The following is a 21962-nucleotide window of genomic DNA, read 5'->3' on the forward strand; positions in this document are numbered from 1 at the left end:
GTTTCTTGAGAAGAAAGTCCACCATAAAACTAAATTAACATTACCCGTGTTTATAGATGGTTCATCGGAGCTCTATTTAGGAGAGATTTTGCTCTCTGTAAAGGGACAGACAGAGAGGATTGGTGCTGGACCCTGGAGCAAAGGTTCAGTCAGCTGGCAGAAGGTGACCCTAACTTGAAAGTGATGTGACTGGAAATGGCATATGTCAACCACACATTATCTGTGTGGACAGATTAGGGACTGTATGACAACTATTGGGGGTAGGTGGAAGCAGAAAGGCTATTGCTTAAGGCAGTGGTTCCCAACCTTTTTTGGCTTTTGACCCATTAAAATAAAGCAATGTCTACTTGAGACCAATGCATGAGTCTATGGATTATAATGACTAACTCGGCCAAAAACTAATGGGTAATTTTTCAGACCTAAAGAGGACAAATTTGAGTTTAAAAATCCAGTAATTAACAAAAAAGCAAAGCTCAGAGAATCTTATTATTAATGATTAAATCTGATTTTATTTTGCAGTCTTAATACCTAATACTGAACACTTATTTGTTCTTTTGCCAAGATTTAGATGAGAAAATCGTTGCCACACTCTCTGTGTGTTACATTTTAAGCTGGAGCAAGGAGTTACCTGGGGTAAACAGCTCACCTGGCTCTGTCCAAAAGTAAATAAATCCACCTAGCAGCTACCTCACTAATTAACATGTTATATCTTGTTTGTTTAAGCTGTACAAAAACTGAAGTGTTAAAACGACCAATGCGATTTATGTTATGTGCAGGACTTTTTTTTTTTAAATAAATAAATTTTTAACCCTAGTAAAAACTAGTACTTGTGGTTTTACTCTTGGACGGAGCCAGGCTAGCTGTTTCTCCTACTTCAACGCTTGAAGTTAAGATAAACTTGCAATGTCTGACTCCAGCTTCAAATTTACTTTTACAGACATGAGTGGGGTATTGATTTTCTTCTCTAACTTTCAGAAAGCAATACGCATTTTTCCCAAAATGTCACACTATTCCTTTAAAATACCTTGTTCTCTCAGTGGAAGAAACACTTGGAGTTTCCTCAAAAAACTGTTACATGTATAACCTTTAAAAGTTACACAAGCACATACACAGGAAAGACAATACATCTAACACACATTCACAGAGATTTGATGAGGAATTCCACAGAAATGCCGACTGCAGGCAAATGCTCGACATTCCATTAATTGCTCCCATAGAAAGGTGTTTGCTTAGGTTTGTGTGCGGCGAGGCTGATGATATATGGTTGGGTCATCGCAAAACAAGTGAGGTCACCGAGTCGGACTGTGTGTCCAGCTCAATTGAGGTCATATGCTTTGTGTGTGTGTGTGTGTGTTTGTGTGTGTCAATATCCTCATTGTTAAAGCGCAAGCCAAAGAAAAGGATGATTTAAAGTTCATCTTTGAGATTTCTGCCTCCAACCCAATACAGTGGAGGTGAACTGACTTTCATATGTGCGTGGGTGCTATGTGTCAGGTTGTTGTGTGTCAGGTTGTTTGAGTTTCTCAGTGTGTTTTGTTGTGATCTAGATAAGCTGACAACTCCGTAAAGTTAAGAGTCGGTAGTCGATAGTGATTGTGCCTGGAAGCAGTAAAACAGTCTGAGAGAGCATACACATACATACCTATCACTGTTCACTGCCGTCCAAAACTCACACACACACATACACATACACACACACACACACACACACACACACACACACACACACACACACACACACACACACACACACACACACACACACACACACACACACACACACACAAACAAAAGGCAACTGGCTTCATTGACATGACCTCTTGTGTCTGCTATTTAACTGAGCAATCTATGTTTACGCAGGAGTCACATGCATAGTCACACAGACTCCACATGTCCATGCTTATATATTATAAACACACACACACACACACACACACACACACACACACACACACACACACGCGCACACACACAATGCCTAATGCCATTACCGTAAGATAAGCATGCAGGAAGATAAACTGCAACCTTACCAGATGAAGTACATCACTGGATTTACTGCATTGACTGACAATCAACAGTGGTTTCCAACCTGGAGTCGGGACCCCCACAAGGGGCCACAAGATAAATCAGAGGCGTAACAAAACACATACCAGAATAGGCAAGAAGAAAAACCAAATGTATTTTTTAGGGCGTTCCTCTAATATTAGCTTTATTTTTATTGTGATTTTACAATTTATTTCACCTCATCGGGCCTCTAAAAATTATACCAAGAATACAAAGCAAAAAATCTTTGATTGGCAAATGCACATAAAGACAGAACAATATGCATTGCTTGAGGTCTGCTACATTGTCTAAACCACACACACATATCCCCAAATACACACATCCACAGTTTCAATGACAGTAATTAAAAAGCCTGGTGGTCAGCGAGCTCTCCTAACCTCACACTGAGCCGCATCTTAAAGTTCATGGCCTCGTCCCCTGAAGACCACAGGTAACCACCTCCTAACCTGCTGTCTGGGACTAAAAACACATGCATGGGCCAATGTTCATTCACATATAAGCTCTTGAATTATTAATTTTTGCTAATTTTTGCTCTGCTTAACATTGCAAGAGATAACCTGAACACAGTCAGAGGTGAATGTTAAAGAAAGAGCCAGTTAATGACTGCTACATGGCAAAAGTCAAGAAGATCCAAATGCAGAAACTTAGACGGAGCAGTCTGATTAAAGACTTTTCTGGAATCTCTGGCCAATATACACGCTTACAGTTGACAACTTTTGGTTGGTAGGGAAATTATTCCAGAGGAGGAAACAGGTAGGCAGGTGACGAGAATACAGGTTTCAAGATTTAGGAGTCAGGACAACAAAGTAAATAAAAGCAACACCTAAACATAGGTGACTTTCACATCTCTAACATTCATCCCATTTGACGTGAATTACTAAATTGAGTGGATGCTTTTATATAGGCCTTATTGGTCCCCTAATACTGTATCTGAAGTCTCTTTCCCGAAATCCAACCTTGGTGCAGAATTACAGCCACTAGAGCCAGTCCCACAATGAGCTTTCCTTAGGATGTGCCATTTCTGTGTCTGTAGCTTTAAATGCTATTGAGGAGGAGAGGGGGGGGCAAGGTGGAGGGTGGGGGTGTGGTCTTGACCAACTGCCATGCTTCGCTTGTTTGCAAGCCATGATGTCTCTCTCTTTCTCATGGGTGGTGTAGGATATATATTTTTTGTGAAAATAAAGTGAGAGTTCATGAGCTGACCTTGTCGTCTCTGCTTCTCTGGGTTATGAGAGGCAGTCTGGTCTTTTAAAGTGATAAGATATTATAAAGGGAGTATGGGATATTGGCACCCGGGGAATCATTGGAAACTGAGAAAGGTCTCCTCTGACCACGGGAAGCGGAGGCGACAATGGAGCAGTGTTTCGCAAGCGTAGCGCAAGTTATGAAAATGGCCTTGGCTCTCACGCAACTCCCTAAGTCTGTAGAAGATTAAGAAGATACACAGGTATTCAGTGATATGAACATCGTAAAACAATTTGTAACCAATGTATACTTTAGGTAAATGGAAGTCAACGTAGCAAATCCCAACAATAACAGTTTGTCTCTTTTGACCTGGCAATGGGAGAAGCCAAGGTAACATTTTCATACATTGTGCTACATCGTGTGAGGAGCCGGCTGGAGCCGAGAAGATCTGGACTGTATCCAAACTAATGACAGCACCACCAGAAAATGGGACAGAAATGGATAAAAAGACAGGTTGTTAACATAGCGGCATCAGATGCTTGGCGAGACTCTGTCGGTTTGTTAGGAGAGATAGGCTTGTCTTGTAATATCTGATCCGTGTACACGTACTTGTATTTTAACTTAATCCAACTGCAAAAACAGTATACTATGACAATTCATATAAAGTACATACTGTTTATTATAAGTATAGAATTAGGACACATCAACAATCTAATAAATACAGGACTCATGGGGAAGATAGTCTGAGTCTTAAAAAGGCTGGCCTTCATATTCATTTAATTTGTTTGTTTCTAAGGATTAAGAGCACAGCTTACAGAAGTTGGACATTTTTAGATCTATATTTTATGATGTTTCTGCTTCATTCTGCTTGTTGGAGAGTTTCTGGACCAGTAAGAGAGAGTGGAGCAGTGATATGTAGCTCTTAGTATTGCAACTAATACTTGTAAATAGTATTGCATTCTAATTACAGGGATTACTTTATTTGATTACAAAACAAACATGCATCAAGTGCATGAAAAATGTGAAAGAGATTATTTTCTGGCAACTGGAGTTATTGCCACTGTTGTTACAAAGAATTTGGACTTTATGCACATACATAATAGAAAGGCATTTTCTTCTAAACTGTAACTCTGCAGTTTTGCAGTGCAACCACTTGTATTTGTGGCCTAAATAAACTCCCATGGGAGTGTCTTTGGGAAATATTGCTGCTGTCCTTAGAGCATGAAGAATTCATGTTTGAAATACAAACGGCTAGGAGCTGCAAGGCCTGCACCACAAAGAAAAATATAATCTGCCACACTAGAGAATTAAAAAAAAGAAATCCTTGGTTGCCTCACACTGACGTTCTTATGTAGATTACTTGAGTATTTTAGGGATTTAATCAGCGGCCAACAATGCTGCCATGTCTCATTTCTTTCCTTCACTGTAGCGTCTAGCTCACTAATCGGCTTGATATCAGCACACCCTGCATCTCTCACTACACCGGGACATACAGGTAGAGACAAACAAGTGTGAGCTCTGTTGCGCGCGCATGCACACGCACGCACACGCACACAAACGCGCGCACACACACACACACACACACACACACACACACACACACACACATGCAGATGCACCGATCTCCTCGCCCACACATTTGCCTCTTCATGTGCGACTCCCCAGGGTGGTGTCAGGGCCCTGACTGATGAAAACACAGCAGCAATGGCGGTGTCAACGCCATAAAACAAAAGCTGTGTGTGTAGATGAGCTGCCAGCCATACCTCCAGTGATGGATTTCACCGCGAGCACATTTGCTGCTGAAAACAGACCATTTTGTCTCCCTACCGCGCTTTCTTCTTCCCTCCCTGCTCTCTTAATTCTTCCACTTCTGCTTTGTTTTCTCACTCCCTCTATCACAGAGCCTTTTATTTGTCTTTTGCATTCGCCAGCGTCCTGTTGCAGAGCTGTGATTTTCCCCTATATCACACTTTTCTTTACATTGCCTGTGCCCTGCAGCCATCTTCAAAGTTGAATGACTCATGTTTATGACCCTTACAAAGGAACACATCTGTTCTCTGCCCATGCCATACTGTCTTTTTCACTGTTGTTGGTCCTCTTTCCTCTCTGCTCCACTTGTCTGCACACGTCTGCAGCCAACCCGCCTCAGACTGTCTTTTGTCCATTCAATATCCATGACAGGTGAAAGGGTCACCGCAAGCTCCAATATCCTCTAAAGCTTCTCTAAAATAAGGGCTGTGTGTATCCACAGGTGAAAAGTGTCAGGCAGAAAATTGTCAGATTTGTGCTTTATTTCAACAGACATTTCTTTTGTGGGTGTAATATCCATTTTAGCTGGAGAAGGTCATTTAAAGTTTTCACCATCCTGGAATAGTTACAGATTGTGTTGTTATTTTCTGCTTTTATATCCAAACTTCATGCTTGTGCATTAGTCACACATATTGCTTAGTAACAACAGTCCACATTGACAGATCAGTGTTAAGCCAGGCTTGATCATGACTCAGAGTCTTCCAATGGTTTTAGGTGCAAAATGCAGCTCAGTGAAATATGCAAAATCTCCTAAACCGTGTGACTATTAATAGAAGATGAAATATCACAAAGTCAGATTATGTTCACATTAGGGAGTCTCAGCCGAGAATCTTCCTCAACGATCTTTTGTAGCCCCACTCAAGAATGCGTAACAATTCCCTAACTACAATCTGGGTTAATATCATGCAATTACAGTGCATATGTTTCATTTTGGTGTTTTGCAAGCAGACAATCACGGAGGATAAATATGAAAGAGATGCGTCGTGAGGTTTCCATCCAACCCTTCACATGTATACAAACATATAACATTCTTCCTTTAATATCTTAATAGTCCTACAGAGTACATAACAGGGCGAAGAACGACGAAAGAAACGAATAAACGAGAGTAAACATGATCGACGGATGCTTTAACCTTAAAGGTACAAGGACAATTTAGTAGTTACAAGTGTTTGATGAGCAGATTGATACCACTCTCATGTCTGCAAAATAAATATAAAGCTACAGCCAGCTGCCAGTTAACTTAGGTTAGCATGAAGACTGGAAACAGGGGAAACAGCTATCTTTTTTTGCTGAAAACAGTTGCCTGCTGTGTCTGGAAATAATGCAGATACGAGCAGTGAGTGAACTAAAACAGTAAAGTTGCGGCCTACTGTATAAAATCTAAACAATGAGCTGAAAGATGCTCTAACGCTCCATAGATCAAACTGGAGAGTTGGATCATGATATGTGATTTATTTTTAATATGAAAATATTGATTAGAGCAGCTTGAAACATGTTTTTTACAGTGTAACAGCAATGGATTGCAGCACTCAAATAATCATCTGACTTTATATAATTTATAGTTTGCAGGAAAGGTCCCAAACAAAACACATTGCCTTCTGTGAAAAACCAAAACTTCTTTGCGGGACACCTACCAGCGACATTCAATCATAAGTTTAGTCAAGCCAGTTGGAAGACTCAACCCCACTCATTTGACCATGAAAGTTTATGATAAATGGGCACACTTTATGAATAGCGGCTCTATTTAGAGATGGCTCCATAAAACAAGCAGCCGTCCACTGTTTTATGTTTCGTCATAAAACCTAAGGTCAGTGCCATTTGAAGTCCCAAAATGAGATCCATTCTCTATTTTTGCAGGGTGGCAGTTAATCTCTTGTGACATAATGTTCATTAAGGTAGAAAATAAGCAGGACTAGTGTTCAACCTGAGTCTGGAAACTTTAGTGGTTAAGTTAGTTGTGTTAACATTACGTATGTACTTTAGGGCAGAGAACATACAGTCTCATGGCCTTTATGTTAACTGAAGAGCTATTTGGGGCTTTGTGAGGACATGAAAGGAGGGTTTTATACATATGACTGATGGCCATACTAATGATCCTACAGTCTCTGCAAACTCTCGCTCTCTGACTTTCCCTCTCATTTGACTTCAAAAGGAGCCACCACATGATAGCCATACCTATTGTAGCACCACCTGTGTATGGGCGTTTCAATCACCGCTATTAGTACAGCTGCTTGTCTATATGTGGCAGTATTTGTTCAGAGCTAAAATAGCTTTAATGACGGTGTGTTTGACTCTGCTCTCCAAAGCAGCCCCATTGTCACCAATGCAATGTCTGTTGTTGTCTGTTTCGCTTAAAGGCCCATAGGTGGTCCAGTAATGACAGTGGTGCAGTTGATTGGATTTGCGTGTGTGCGTCCGTGTGTGCGAGCATGCGTGCGTGTCTCTGAGTGTGTGAGTTTGTTGACTACCCGGTGAGCTGCCAGTTGGCTTGCCTCATCACGGGGACCAAAATCTGGCAATTGTCTGGCAGCCAGGAAAAAAACAAAACTTTTTTTGGCACTTATCTGTGGATAAACATTTAAAGGTACATAGAACACACATGTCCCTCCGTCATACGTGTACATACCCATGTGTGGGCTCAGAAATGCAGCATTCCCCTACCACCCGTACGAATTCCCAACACATTTTATTTTCAGCATGCAGCAGAAAAATCATAAGGGAAAGAAAACTGTCATTGATGTGTAAATTCACTATAAATAATTCCTCTCCCATCTCATCCAAAAGACCATCTTGGCGCATGTGTGCTGCTCCTGCTTTCAGCTTACGTGTGTCTCTCTTTCCCTCCCTCCCGTATCCATCCCATTACCCCAGCATCATTACTTATGAAGCACAGTAATGAGACTCATTTTCAGTGTTTTCTGAGCCCCCCCACCCAAGTCATCCGTGCTCCCTCCCTCATCCTGCAATGGGCATAATGGATAAAGTATCCAGCCGTAATGGAAAATGAAAGCAGGGTTGTGGCCTATACGCACTCGCCCATTGTGAAAAACAGGAGAATCAGAAGATTCCTTGCCTTGCTTGGCTCTATATTTATAGGCAGAAAACCTGATTTCAGATCAGTCACGCTAGACTTGAACAAGACACTTACTGCACGCCGGGGGAGGCAAGCAGGCTGACAGACAGTCAGCCATTTCTAGTTATTTCTTTCTTTCTTTCTTTCTATCCTCTCTTGCAAAGAGTGCATGCTGGGTTTTATATTCTGTCTCTATATACCCTTGCGTTCTCTCTCTGTTTCTGTGTCCTTATTTACCCCTTACTCTATTGATATTCCTCATCAAAGACAAGGAGAGAGTACACTGCAAAAGTCTTATCAATTCATTTTGTCACCGTCTAACAATCTTATTTTCTTGAGAAAAAAAAAACTGCCAGCGTGATGAGATAATTTCAACCTGAAGCTTTTGTAGAAAGAGTCATTTATTGATCATAGCACAGTAATTTCCCTTATTCTGTCTTCTTTTACGATACTGACGCTCACATCAAAACAGATTGCTTTGTGTACAGCATTCACAAAGGCCTTCTCAGGTGCTGACAACAGCAGGACTCATACAACGGCAAAAAAACCCTAAAATAACTAAGCAACAGTTGTTGTTTTTTACCACTTTTAAATCTCTCCGTTAAAAGCTACAGCCAGTAGCCTGTGATCTTAGCTTAGCATAAAGAGTAGACAGCTAGCCTGGCTCTGTCCTGTCCACCTGCCAACCCCTCTAAAGATCACTAATTAACATTTATATAGTTATATTTTATTTGATTAATCCATTAAACTAAGCTAACCCTCCGCTGGCTGCAGCTTTATATTCCCTGTACAGACAGGATCAGTGGTATCAAGTTTCTTGTCTAACTCTGGGCAAGACAAGCAAGTAAGAGTATTTCCCAAAATGTTAAACTATTCCTAAAACTATATTTTGTCCATCTTCAAAATAGGGATTACTATTATGCAGGACTGGCTTTAAGACATTTGCAATTAATCAAATGACCAAAAATCAGTTGACATGCAGTGAGACTGTGGCTTTTGGGGCCTCAGGGATCTGAGCCCCCGAGGCAGAACCCACTTTGCACGAATGCTAATCCAGACTGTTTTTTTGCAAGCCCAGCTCTGTTGAATGTCCTCTGTCCCCCCCTCCCTTATCCAAGTTCTCTCAGCAGCTATGTTAAGATCTCTTTTACCGTCTCTCTCCTCCTCATCTCCGTCTTGTCATACAGAGGCCACTGACTTCATGGTCGTGTTCCTGTGCTGCTGTGCTTTTAGCCAAATGGACAGACAGCTGTGCTCCCATTTCTATATATAACTAACAACCCCACATGATGAAGACTGTCACACCCTCTCTCTGGCTACTACATGTAGCTGACCACTGTGTTAATGCTCAAGGAATACTGTATGAGTTTGTATGTGCTCATATAATTTAATCTGCAGTATTTTTTTACTCTCTTTTTAGAGGCTTTTTGCTAAAACCTGCACTCTTTTCCGCTTTTAGCCAAACATGAAAAATGTGGTTTTATGTAAAAAAAAAAAATAAAAAAAAAAATACACTGAATAGATTTAGTGAAAAGCACTTTGATAAGCCTAGCTGGAACTACTTAAAATACGGTATTTATGTAGCTTTAATCTGAATAAAGCCACAATTTTGTTATTACATGGATGCAGGACACATAAAAATCCTTTTGAGTCTGAAATTTCAGCAGATTGTCCACTTTATTTTCAAGGAGGAATAGCAGAAAAGGGAGACATATTTATCTCTTCTCTGAAACATTTATATCATCCTTGAATTCAGAGTCGTTTACAGGAAAGTTAAGAAACACACAATATGAATCTTGATATGGCACCTAAACTCTTTAATTGACCTAATTGTGTTGGATACAAATCCCCCTTTCATTATTTATTTATTTTTACATGCACGTTTGTTTGGCTGCATCTCTGTATGTGTGTGTATTTGTGTGTGTGTGTGTGTGTGTGTGTGTGTGTGTGTGTGTGTGTTTGCGGGAGCTGGATTGAGGTATAAGTAACAGCGTTAAGGGATCAGCTGGTGGTGGGGTCGTATCTATTCAGATTAGAGAGCTTAGTCCTCCCGCCTGTGTAATTAACAAGAGACAGAGGGGAAAGAAACAGATTAAGACAAAGAGGCAGAGAGGAGAGTAAGTACGCATGGAGAGTGGTATTAAAAGAAATCGGTGCGCACACACAGGAACACACTCAGCAGAGGAGGGATTGTGTGTAATGACAGGGTACCCGGTGGTCAGTGTATTTGTGTACATGATGAGCGTGTGTGCAGCAGAGCACTGAGTCCAGAACCAACAACAGATTGGATATAAAAGGGTTGGACTGGATATGTGGTTTGTCTAGCAGAGTTCAGGACCTCTGTAATGTCAACAGTGATAATAACTGCAGGATGGAAGGAATGCAGCCACAAAAATCTGCATGTACGCAAACACACTTTTGAAACATTTGCAATAACGATACAATGTCAGTGGTTTTTAGATAACAGGATCAATTGATTTTGTAATAGTGTTTTCCAATCTTTTGGCCTTTGTACCCTAAAAACAAAGTAATGTCAAATAGCAACCAAAAGAATGACCTGAATTTCGACGATACCAAAACTGTACTTTTTCTTTTATGAGATTAATTGATTTTATAAAAAGATTTTGTAACGATAGAATACATAAACAAAATAAAGTCGCGATATAATAAGTTTTCTTGTTAAAATAGAATAACTTGGCAAGTTAATTTGTAGAGCACCATTTAAAGGAAAGGCAATTCAAAGTGCTTTACAGAAGACCGAAGAAACAAGATATAAATAGATATAAAAGAAAAATGAGGAAATATAAAAAGACACATAAATAGGAGTAAAATAAAATGGAAGACAATCCCAAGTTGAATTTATTAAAAGGCAGTGGCAAACAGAAAAGCCTTGATTGAGAAAAATATGTCATTTTAGGCCTTGATGTATCAAAAAGAAATGTTTTTTTTTTATCTGTGAAAAGAAAACAAGTGCATTGTGACAAAAGATGAGCCTGAACTCTGGTAGCAGGTGTGCATTGGATGATTCTGGTCCTGTATGCTGTGAAGGGTGTTAATGCAATTAGTGTTAATTTAAAAAGGTGAAAACTTGAAATGAGGCCTGTGTAAATGACACCGTTAACTGGAGAGCGGTTGCTGCATTAACATAATCTTGTCTGCTTGTTAAAAGCCACATTCCATGTGCAAATTGCAGGTTCTTTGCTAATGAATAGTGTATGTTTTCTCTTATTAATTAACAATTATATTTTAAATTAGGTTATGCAACATTTTTAACATGTCTTTAGGGAACAGGGTTAAAAAAAAAACACTTAATGATCAGGATTTCAAAGCAGATTATAAAAGAAAAATATGTACAGATTTATTATGTTAACCAAAGAGTTTAATTGTCACTTCTGAGGATACAATGACTCAATGTCACAAAGGTGAAACAAATGCATGCAAATGCAAAGGGAGAAAAAAATCACTCCTTTTTAGCCCAGCACTCGAGCCCTTAACAGTAATGACTCTTGGTAACTGAGGAATACAAAGCTGCATGGCAGAAAATCCATCAGTGAGTCTGCTGCGAGATAGCAAAGAGACACAGAGGAATGGTGGCTTTTGATACTGCGTGGCCGACTGCACAGAAGGCATCAGACGTTAGCCCCCGTGTCTGGTGATGACTAATAACACTCCTGTGGAGCCCAGGTGTGTGTATGGGTCAAACATGGCTGTATGGTGCGAGGAACAGCCACAACAACCAGAGATCAGGAGGTAAAGTAGTCATCTACCAATCAGAAGGTCGGTGGTTCGATCCCTGGCCCTGCAGTCCCATGTCGAAGTGTCCTTGGGCAAGACACTGAACCCCAAATGCTCCCGTCAGGGTGTAAATGTGTGTGAATGTTTATAACCTTGCATGTCAGCCTCGGCCATACCATATGAATGTGTGCGTGAATGGTGAATGGTACGTGTATTATGTTAAACCGCTTTGAGTCATCGTTAAGACAAGAAAAGCGCTATATAAATGCCGTCCATTTGCAGAGGGGGCTGAGACACTCACAACTGAATGAAATTTGGGGATTGTCACACTACCAGAATGCTGACAAAAATACGACTAAGTTTCAGTCCCTGACCTTTTAACGTCTCCTTGTAGCTTCGTTACCTTGATCATATTACCAACACATCTTGCTTGGATCTCCGTTAGGAACACAAAAAAGAGGCAACCTTCTCATAAAGAAGAAGACATTATGTAGATAAACAATGACATATCACATATGTAAGCCTTATTCAACGAGTGGGCAGAGCACCAAGGCTCTGGTGGCATGGACAAGGTTTACAATTTGAAACCATTTTAATTACACTGCAGTACGATCCAACTGAAATGTCTATTCATGTTACTTTTCCTGACTTGATCTTTCAAATCTTTGCTGGATCTCCAAGCAGAAAAGCTCAGGGATTCAATTCAGTGTGTGTAATTTCATGCTGGCTCCTGTGAATACCCACTGCAGCGCTGTCTATTTTGATCATTATAACTTTTAATATTTGTGTGAGCACTGTCATGCATCTACACCCTTTTCAGACATTTCATAATTTGCAGAATAACTTTTTTGTGATAGTCACACTGGATTGCCATCAAGGTGCTAAAAGATGAGGAAGAGGAAACAGGAAGGAAAAGAGTGCGAGAACAGAAGATGAATAAGATTCAGTGATTGTAGGAAATGGCTTATCTGTCCATCTGCTATTAGACAGTCGATGAAGCTTCATTTTTTTTTTTTCATTTCATTCATTTCAAGCTGGGACGTAATGTTGTGTGTGTGCGTGTGTGTGTGTGTGTGTGTGGGGGGGAGACAGTTCTTAGTTCTAACAGTACAACAGCTGCAGAATAGGATTTAGCATCTGGATACACCTTATCTTTCTCATGTTGACTTGTCACACACACACACACACACACACACATACATGTACATGCAAACACCGGTCCATTTCTTTCTTGACATGGAGATTACTGAAATGAAGACAGAAGGGATGGTGAGGGGGAGGAAAAGTAAAGATTATGGGCACTGTTGCTTCCGTGTGACATCACTGGGACATCCTTCACACTCGTCTCTCTCTCTGTTTAATGTAAGTGGATACTAGAAGACCTCATTCCTCTGCATACTGAAACCTGAACTGTCTGTTTAGCCTCCTGCCTTTCACTCCGTCTCTCTTTTCTACTTCTCTGCATCTTTTTTCCCTTTCCATGCCCTGTAATCTTTACAATTTGGTGTTCACATTTAGGCTCATTCTTTAAATTGGGTTTCATGGTGCTATATTGTCCAAATAATGCTTCACTTACAATAAAATACATCACTAATATGTTTCCTCTGCTTCTGTCTGATGGCATGTTTAGTGTCTGATGTAGCCAAGCGCCTGACCCATTGCCTGCAGACAGAGCTGTGGTTTTGCGACTTTCTCTCCTCCAACCCTCCCTTCCTCCTGAGTCCCAGAGGTTGCAGCAGCTGGCTGCATACATATTTCTCTCCCTCCATCTTTAGCATTTTTTCTGTCCTTTGTCTCCCAAATACAGGCCTTTTTTATTTTATTATCCATATTATGTGCATAATGTGGCATACATATCACACACTAGATGTAGTGTCATATTACTAACTCATTGTAAGTTGCTCTGGATAATAGCATCAGCCAAATACCAGTAATGTTACCCCGGGTTCTGTGCTTGGTCCTGGGTGGAGGGGACAGGAAGCTAGCATGTAGGAATGGAGACCGCAAGGGAACTTTGGTGAGGTGGTAGGGAAACTGGTAATGGAAGGGTGATGCGGTCACCAGAGCAAGAGTATCAGAATTCTGGAAATGCTAAAGATTTTTAAGGTTTTTTTTAGTAGAGAAGTGGCTGTAAATGTGGGGAGAGAGGAGGGGTAATGGCAGCGTTACCTGGCCAGAATCAAACTGAGTTTGAGATATGCATCTTAAATACTAGTCCATCAGGTGCCCTTATATGTCTAAACCAAGGTTTTTTTTGTGGCCTAAAAGTATCTTTATAAATATCCAGACTAACTCCCATTGATGTACTTTGTTACCATTTCTGCATTTTAAAGGCTGAAAATGAAACAATATTATTGTCCAGTACATGACACACAGTGCATTTTAATTTCATTGTACAGTGGCAGTGATTAGCTGTGTACTGTATGGATGTGTGTGTGCTGAAATTACAGTCGCTTCTGCCACTCAGGTCTCGTTGTGCTCGATGAGGTGTACATGAGTAGGAAAAGTATTGACAGTGTCCTGTTAGCGCTGTGGCAGATAATCCATAACCTTGGTCAACCACACACTTGTGTTCACGAACAGGGACACACATGCATACACACACATACTGGAGCACACACGCTCTATTAACACCTGACCTTTACAGGAAGCAGAGTGGAGATCAACTGACCAGAAGCTGCTGTCAATCAAGGAGCGTCCACCCTCCCTCCTCCCTCTTGCTTCCCCTCCATCCCTCACCTCTCCGCTTTTACTTTCAATATTCGTTGAATGGTCAGTAGTTTAGTATAGAGGAATGAGTGTACATTTGAAGGCAGAAAGGAAAGCGGAAACCACTGAGTGAGTGGCATTTTTTGTTTATAGTAGAAATAAATAAGAATCACACATACAGACAAAATGGAGGGTGAGAAAAAAATGTAACGGAGAAACAAGTCAGTCAGGGAGGGTGAAGCTGATGGGTTTATGAGTGAAAAGAAGGGCTCTGGAGATGATAGGGTCGAGGAGAAGCACATTTGCTTATCAGACAATACCAAACACACACACACACACACACACACACACGTAAGCAGTCAGTGACTCCAAATGGTGCAATTTTAGTAAACACAGCTTCAATGATAGTGGTATCATACTGAGCCCAATGCCTTGACGTGTGTGTGTGTGTGTGTGTGTGTGTGTGTGTGTCACACAGGGTGGGTGTAAGAAACTCGGTGTCTCTATTTATGTCATGCATGAGACTGTGGCTATCAGAGACAGCAATACGAAAAAGGATAGCCATGAAATCTGTGTTTGTGTGTGTGTGTGTCCCAACTACACAATCAACTTATCTTACATAGATTGGCTCCATATTGTATGTTTAATATGTAACTATATCTGTCCTCCTTGGGGACACACACACACAGACAGAGCAGTGCTGACTTCTACAGATATAAATGTATGCACAATCAGTCTTTTAACAAACAACACAAACAATGTGCAATCAAGAGAATACAAATGAGATTAAAATGTATTCAGACAAAACCTAGTGTCAAAACATTAGGTACACAATGTTTCTGCAGATTGTACACATGCCCAAACATAACTACATAATGCTGAAACAATTAGTCGACTAAAACAATAGCTGGTTGTTGATCAATTAATCACATAACTCTTTTTCACGCAAAATCGCCAAATATATGCTGGTTCCATCCTCTTAAATCTGCCTTAGAGGCAATAGAAACAAGCTTTAAACACATCTTTGATATGGTACTCATGTCATCATGTGTTTCGTGTTTGGTGCTGAGCAGATAGATTCTCCTGTTTTTTATATTATGGTATTATTGGATATTAGACTAATGGTCGAACAAAAACAACCAATTTAAAGATGTCGCTTTGGTCTCTTGGAAATTGTGATGGGGATTTTCGGTATTTTCTACAGATCTACAGATTAATCAATAGGGAACATAACCGTTAGTTGCACAGTATACAGTATATTGCATTCTTAGTTGCATGCTTGCACCATAAATCCACTGTGTTCATTCAAATATGGACTTTGACACAACAATAATCTACTAGTATATCTGTTTTGTAATGTAATCCACATCCACACACAGCAGATCTGAGCACATTCACAATGAGGGCTTCCAGATAACAATCATGCTAACTGCCATCCAGTGCACACAGTATTTATTTAAATCCTCCCTTGATTATTCTGTAAGTGCAGGTCCATGCGTGTAGTGTACATTACAGTATTATACTACAGTATGCATGCTTTTCCACATTAACATGCAGGGAATCTAGTGCGCTACATTCCTTGCCATGCACAATATGAAATGACATGCATGCAATCACATACACATGAATACACAGTGAGTCATTTTTATTTAGCTGGGTTTACCTATGAGCCAACTCCTTAATTACAGACACACATACACATGAATACACAGTGAGTCATTTTTATTTAGCTGGGTTTACCTATGAGCCAACTCCTTAATTACAGACACACTAAGTTATTAGCTCATGAACATGCTCTGATTTTTCTGGTCTGTATGATAAGCCTGAAGAGGCATTTACAGGGTCTTTTCATTTAAATTAGCTCGCAGAGCCCAAGATAATGTCTTAGAATTAGTTCTAACCTCAAAGATATATTTTACGATCATATAGTACCAACAAAACCCGGACATTTTCACATTTTAAAGGGATGCAAAAAATATGCAAATTCTTGGCTTTTTCCTTGAAAAATTACTTGAATCAAAACAGTTGGGAAAACCAATCCTCTAACACACATATACACAGGCACACATTTACACTTGGTCATTTGGCATAGTGTTGTAATCCAGGGTCTATCCATATGCATACACTAACCAACTTTTTATGTTTTCCTGTGGAATCTTTATGACACACAACAGCAACAAACACATGTTCACTCAAAGGCAAGAAGAAAAGAAGGACCGCAAGAGAGGGAGGCAGAGTAAAGGAGACACACAGCAGGCCCGGTTGTTTGTTGTTGGAACAAAGTGCTGTTAAATGATTTACTTGTTCCCTGCATTTAAGTCCATTCCTTAAAGAACAGCAGCCAGCAGACTAGCCGGCTAGACAGACCAAAGTTGTGCACAGTGCACATGAAGTAGTATATGTATGTGCACCTCACATACATACACTACCTTATGCACAAGCTGACTCCTAGTTACGCATTGTCAAACTCACACAAACAGCAGGAACACAGAAGTGGGTCGAACTAACCAGCTCCGTCTCACTGCACTTCCAAGATACAAAATGCCCATCTGTCTCACATAAGATACTATACATGCAAACACACAAACATTTACAGTAATGCACATACTACGTGTGTATGTAAGGAAATATTAATGTATTTTTATACAACAAAATATATTTACTCTAGGAGATTAAACCTATTTACTTTTAAATGCAACACACACTCTCAGTTAAAACATTCATTTATTCCCTTGGTCCAAATACACAGAGGAGTTGTACATCCTTACAGATGCAATCTACAAGTTAATTTACTCATGCATAGCTAAATTAATGTGTTTACCTAAATCCCAAGCTCAGAACAAGATTTGGACACATAATCCCTTAGAAATACATTGTGTAAATCTCTTTAACCGTCTTGACTGTTATTCTGGTATTCATTTCAAATATACATCACCGCTCAAGGCTAGAGGATTTATGCTGCTGCAGATGCACACAGATCCATCACACGCCCACACACACATGTATATGTACAGCAGTGGTGATAGCAAAGCTCTATCAACAGGTGGAGGAATGTCCGACCAAAACCGTAGGGAACGCCAAACAAGGCTTCCTTTCAGTAAACTGTGTATGTATGTGTTTTTGTCAGTTTGGCGTGTTTTGACAAATTCGTATCGAATACACACTCACACAGTGACATCCATTCAGATCTTGATGTCCAGGACTGAGTGTAGCAGTGTTAATTGATGCCAACATCAGCAATGAAATCTCCAATTTTCTCATCCAGGGAGCAAAGTGAGGGCTGCATCTCGTCACTCACGGAGGGTAAATGACTAAGCAAGTGAGAAGATTAATGGCAGGCATATTTTATACTAACATCCCTTCTGCAAATAAACAAGCAGAGAGCTGGATTCAGAAGGAAGGGAGGGCTAAGAAAGAAGACAAGGAGGGAGTGGGATAAGAGCAGCACCTAAAGGAGGGGGTGTCATGAAGTAATGAGACGATGAAGAGCAGAGTGAACTCTCCCATTAAAGCCATGTTTGTTTTCCCATCTGTTTACTCCACTGTGCAGTTCTTTACCATGAGACCGTTACACCACCCGTACTTTTCTGTTCCACTCAGCAGATGAAGGCCTGCATTGATGCAGAGGTTTCCATTTGGCTTCTTTTTCATTGCGCAAATATGAAATATGAGTATGAAGTGGTGGAGCTCACCCGGGTAACGTATGGCAGCAGTCAGTGGGAGTAGTGGCACCAGTTCAAACCTTCTTGTCTACAACACAAATCAATAGAGAACAGAGATTAGGGCATATTTACTTATGAGCTCAGTGATGGATATATTTTCCAACATACAGTAGCTATCTGTACTGGTGCCAACATGTCAGCAGAGGGTGGAAACAAAGTTGGGAGATTTATTACTGCACATAATCTGAGCCATTATGGATAAATATCAGAAATTGAAAGCCACAAAAGTCCTGGTTTATTTTATGTGTGACAGATGTGTTAAATATCATATATCAGAAGAGGCATGTGTCGCCACACTGGCAGGCCATTTATTAGATTTATTTGCTATCATGTAGTTATTTCACTTTGTTTAGATCCCCATTAGCTACTGCATTGTAACAGTAGGTACTCTTCCTGGGCTTTCATATTTTTTAACAATACTTCAATACACATCCATAACATTTATACTCACAATAAGAATCAATACATAACACATCCATTCAGACACACAACAACCAACACCAACTCAAAGCCTGTCTAATACACACGATAGCTCTATTTAATATTTTCATCTCTTACATAATTGACACTTCAGCAACTCACCACTAAATCACAAATCGAGTGGGATGGATAGCTCTCTACATCCCTATCACATCTTCAAGAACAGAAACTATATATATAAAAACAAAATGTTATATAATGTTCTACACTATTCCTTGTGTACATTTTTGTTAAAACATGTATTACTTTCTGAAATAAAAAAATCTTATGAATTCCATGCCACCACTGATCAGTAGTTTTACAAATTCTTATTTTTTTTTTATTTTTTCATTCCTATAATCACCTCATTTTTTACCACCAGACTCACTTCTGACTTTAATTCTGTATTTAACTGGGTTCATATATCATATATATATTTACAGTCAGATAAGGTCACATCTTACACTCTGTTCCAATACATATTTCATGCAGTTATGCTTATATATGACTATCCTATTGAACCAGTTCTTAGGCTCTTCAATAGATCTTGAAATATACATCTTAAACTTTAACCCTATACCTGGTTTTTATAGCAATTTTGGCTCTAGTTCGTTTTTTCTGTACATATTCTAAAGTTTGGAAAAAGTCCCATATCATATTAGAAAAACGTTTCTAAAGATCTTTCTTTCTTCAGAATCAAAATTGTAATTATTAACCGATCCTTTCAACAACCTCCCATCTCAGCCCCTTGAAATTCTGTGTAACTTCTTTGTTGCGTCATTCTGCTTACTTTTAAAATAGATTTGTTGTTCCGCCCTTATACATGCTCTGCCTTTTTTTCTGCTAAAATTAAATGAAATAAAAACATATAGATTACCATAATGCTTTGTTAAATGTTTCTTCTCTCTTTGTTAGGTTTGATTACCAGGAGCTCCTACACAACTCCACCTTCTGTTTGGTGCCTCGAGGTCGACGCCTTGGCTCCTTTCGCTTCCTAGAGTCGCTACAGGTAAATATATAAAATTCAAAGCGATAAACACCATCAACAACATTTATTATTGAAGTTTTGGTTAGCCATATGACCTGCATTCCTCAGCATTAAAGGCCCTGAAAACCTTTTTCCTCAACCGGCTTCTTACTAAGAGCGATTGGACCATGATCAACTCAAACATCTCTGCTTCCATTGTCGGTATAAATGTGTTCAGTTAAACTCTGCCGCCACAGTGATGGCTCAGCGCTTGAAAGCCCAACATATAAACCAGACGCCAGATGCCCATCATCTATTGTGTCCTGCACGCAATAATGATATTGTGTAATACTGTATGTGTTAACAAGTATAAACCATTCACTAACACAGGCAAATAGAGTACCATAATACTGTCAGTTAATGTTGTCTTTTATATTCTATATTCTTTATAAAACGGTGTTGTTCATTCTGCCTGGGCACTTTAGGACTCTCCAGTTTCTCTGAGGCCCCATATAAACATACAGCTGACATTTCTACATACTACATGCCAACACAGCAATCATCAAAACAACATTAGCTGTAGCATTTTCCTCTGGATATAACTGTTGTGTTATGTGAGTGACCAAATTACACTTTTCCGGGAAACAGCTCTGCTTCACATGCCAGCTCATATACAGTTCAATCAACAAGGAAGTGCACAGGATGCAGAATGTTTATGTTCCAGAGCCATGGTTTATGTAGTCCTTTGGTTATTGACACCTTAATGGTCACATCTGTAAGTGTTTTCCCCAGACCATTGTGTTGTGTTAAGTGCAGATCTAACGATAAAGCCTTTATTTGCTATTTGCTAGACCTTTTAAACTAAAATGGGTCCATTAACACACACACGGACAGGCGCACACACTTACACAAACACTGGAATTGTTCATTTAAGTCCATCAGTGAAATGTACACGAGTAAGCAAGTACACAAACAATGAAGAAACCACAAAGGCAGTGGAGTGAGAGAACAGTTTAAACCAGTCCGTCAGTTCTCTCTCTGCCACCCAAGTCGACAGTCTCACACCAGTGCAGGAAGCAGTAGTGGCTGTTTTTGTAACACTGAACTCTCTGGCTGATACAATGTTCCCTGGCCACACTGTTCTCCTGTGTGTGTGTGTGTGTGTGTGTGTGTGTGTGTGTGTGTGTGTATGGTCCGGAAGCATCCATAGGAGTGGCAGCCTGCCCCACTACCGCTGATGTCTGCTGAATGGACAAATCCACACTAACAACCCACTTGGCTTGGCAGCAGTCATGGTCCCTTTCTCCTCCTGTCTTCTTTCTTTGTCCTCTCTTTCTTAGTCTTTTCCTCCCTGCCATCCTCTCTCTTTTTCATTCAAGGCACTTTTTAAGATTTTTCGGTTGTGTTTTTGTTCTCTTTTGGTTCCAGCCAAGTCCACAAAAGAACTGGCAATTACCAGTACCAGTGTGGTAGGAAACTTGCTGCCAGCTTTCCAATATACACACAGACACACATTTGCACATATGCATTTACTCAAACCCTCCGCCTTCTCTATCTCCCAATGCAAACAAACCAAAAACAACTACACAGCACACGTAGGCTTTCCTATTACCCTACCTCTAGGCAGGAAGGGATTCAGATGTTTGAAACTCCCTCAGAGTGCCTCATCTCTCGGGGAGAAGACTCAGGTGGGCCTCGGGCTGCATTTTTAAATTTAGAGGCCTTGGATTAACACTGTGGGAGTCTTCGTGTGACCTCGTTGTAACCTGCGGCTCATTTTGACACATACACACACACACACACACACACACACACACACACACATACAAGTCCCTCTATTTGTTCGGGTGTCCTTCAGCAGGTTTATTCTCAGATGAAATGCAGGAGCTTGGAAGCCCCGGTGGGCCAGAGAGAGCGTTTGATCTCCACCAATTTCAGCTCCTGCTGCTGCTGTTCTCTGGTGGTTTAATTAGAATAAAGTGAGAGAGAAAAATAGCACCCAGACCTATCAACACTCAAGACCACAGTGAGTAGAAAGAGGAAGAGAGCAGGATGGGATGAGATTGCAGTGGAAAGAAATGGAAAAAGGAGGACAGAGAGTGAGAAGGGGGAGACCAAAAGAGGGCTTGGAAAGCAAAAAAAAGTGGAACAACATCAAAAACCTGTCAGTGAACGAGGGATAACAACATCAGAAATCTGTGTCTGTGTCTGTGTCTGTCTGTGTGTCTGTGTGTCTGTG

The 21962-nt window shown here is 40.3% G+C and overlaps 1 protein-coding gene across 5 annotated transcripts in view; it reads left to right on the plus strand.

Annotated features, from left to right (window-relative positions):
* Positions 1-21962, plus strand: part of ext1c (exostoses (multiple) 1c) — an 84013-nt gene that overhangs the window by 48634 nt on the left and 13417 nt on the right. For all 5 annotated transcript variants that reach the window (XM_031295889.2, XM_031295888.2, XM_031295890.2 and 2 more), the window contains exon 3: positions 19672-19765. In XM_031295889.2, the coding sequence (XP_031151749.1) occupies positions 19672-19765 (94 nt within the window). The remainder of the gene's footprint in view (positions 1-19671; positions 19766-21962) is intronic.

Source organism: Sander lucioperca, chromosome 14 (assembly GCF_008315115.2).
Source record: "Sander lucioperca isolate FBNREF2018 chromosome 14, SLUC_FBN_1.2, whole genome shotgun sequence".
Taxonomy (NCBI): domain Eukaryota; kingdom Metazoa; phylum Chordata; class Actinopteri; order Perciformes; family Percidae; genus Sander; species Sander lucioperca.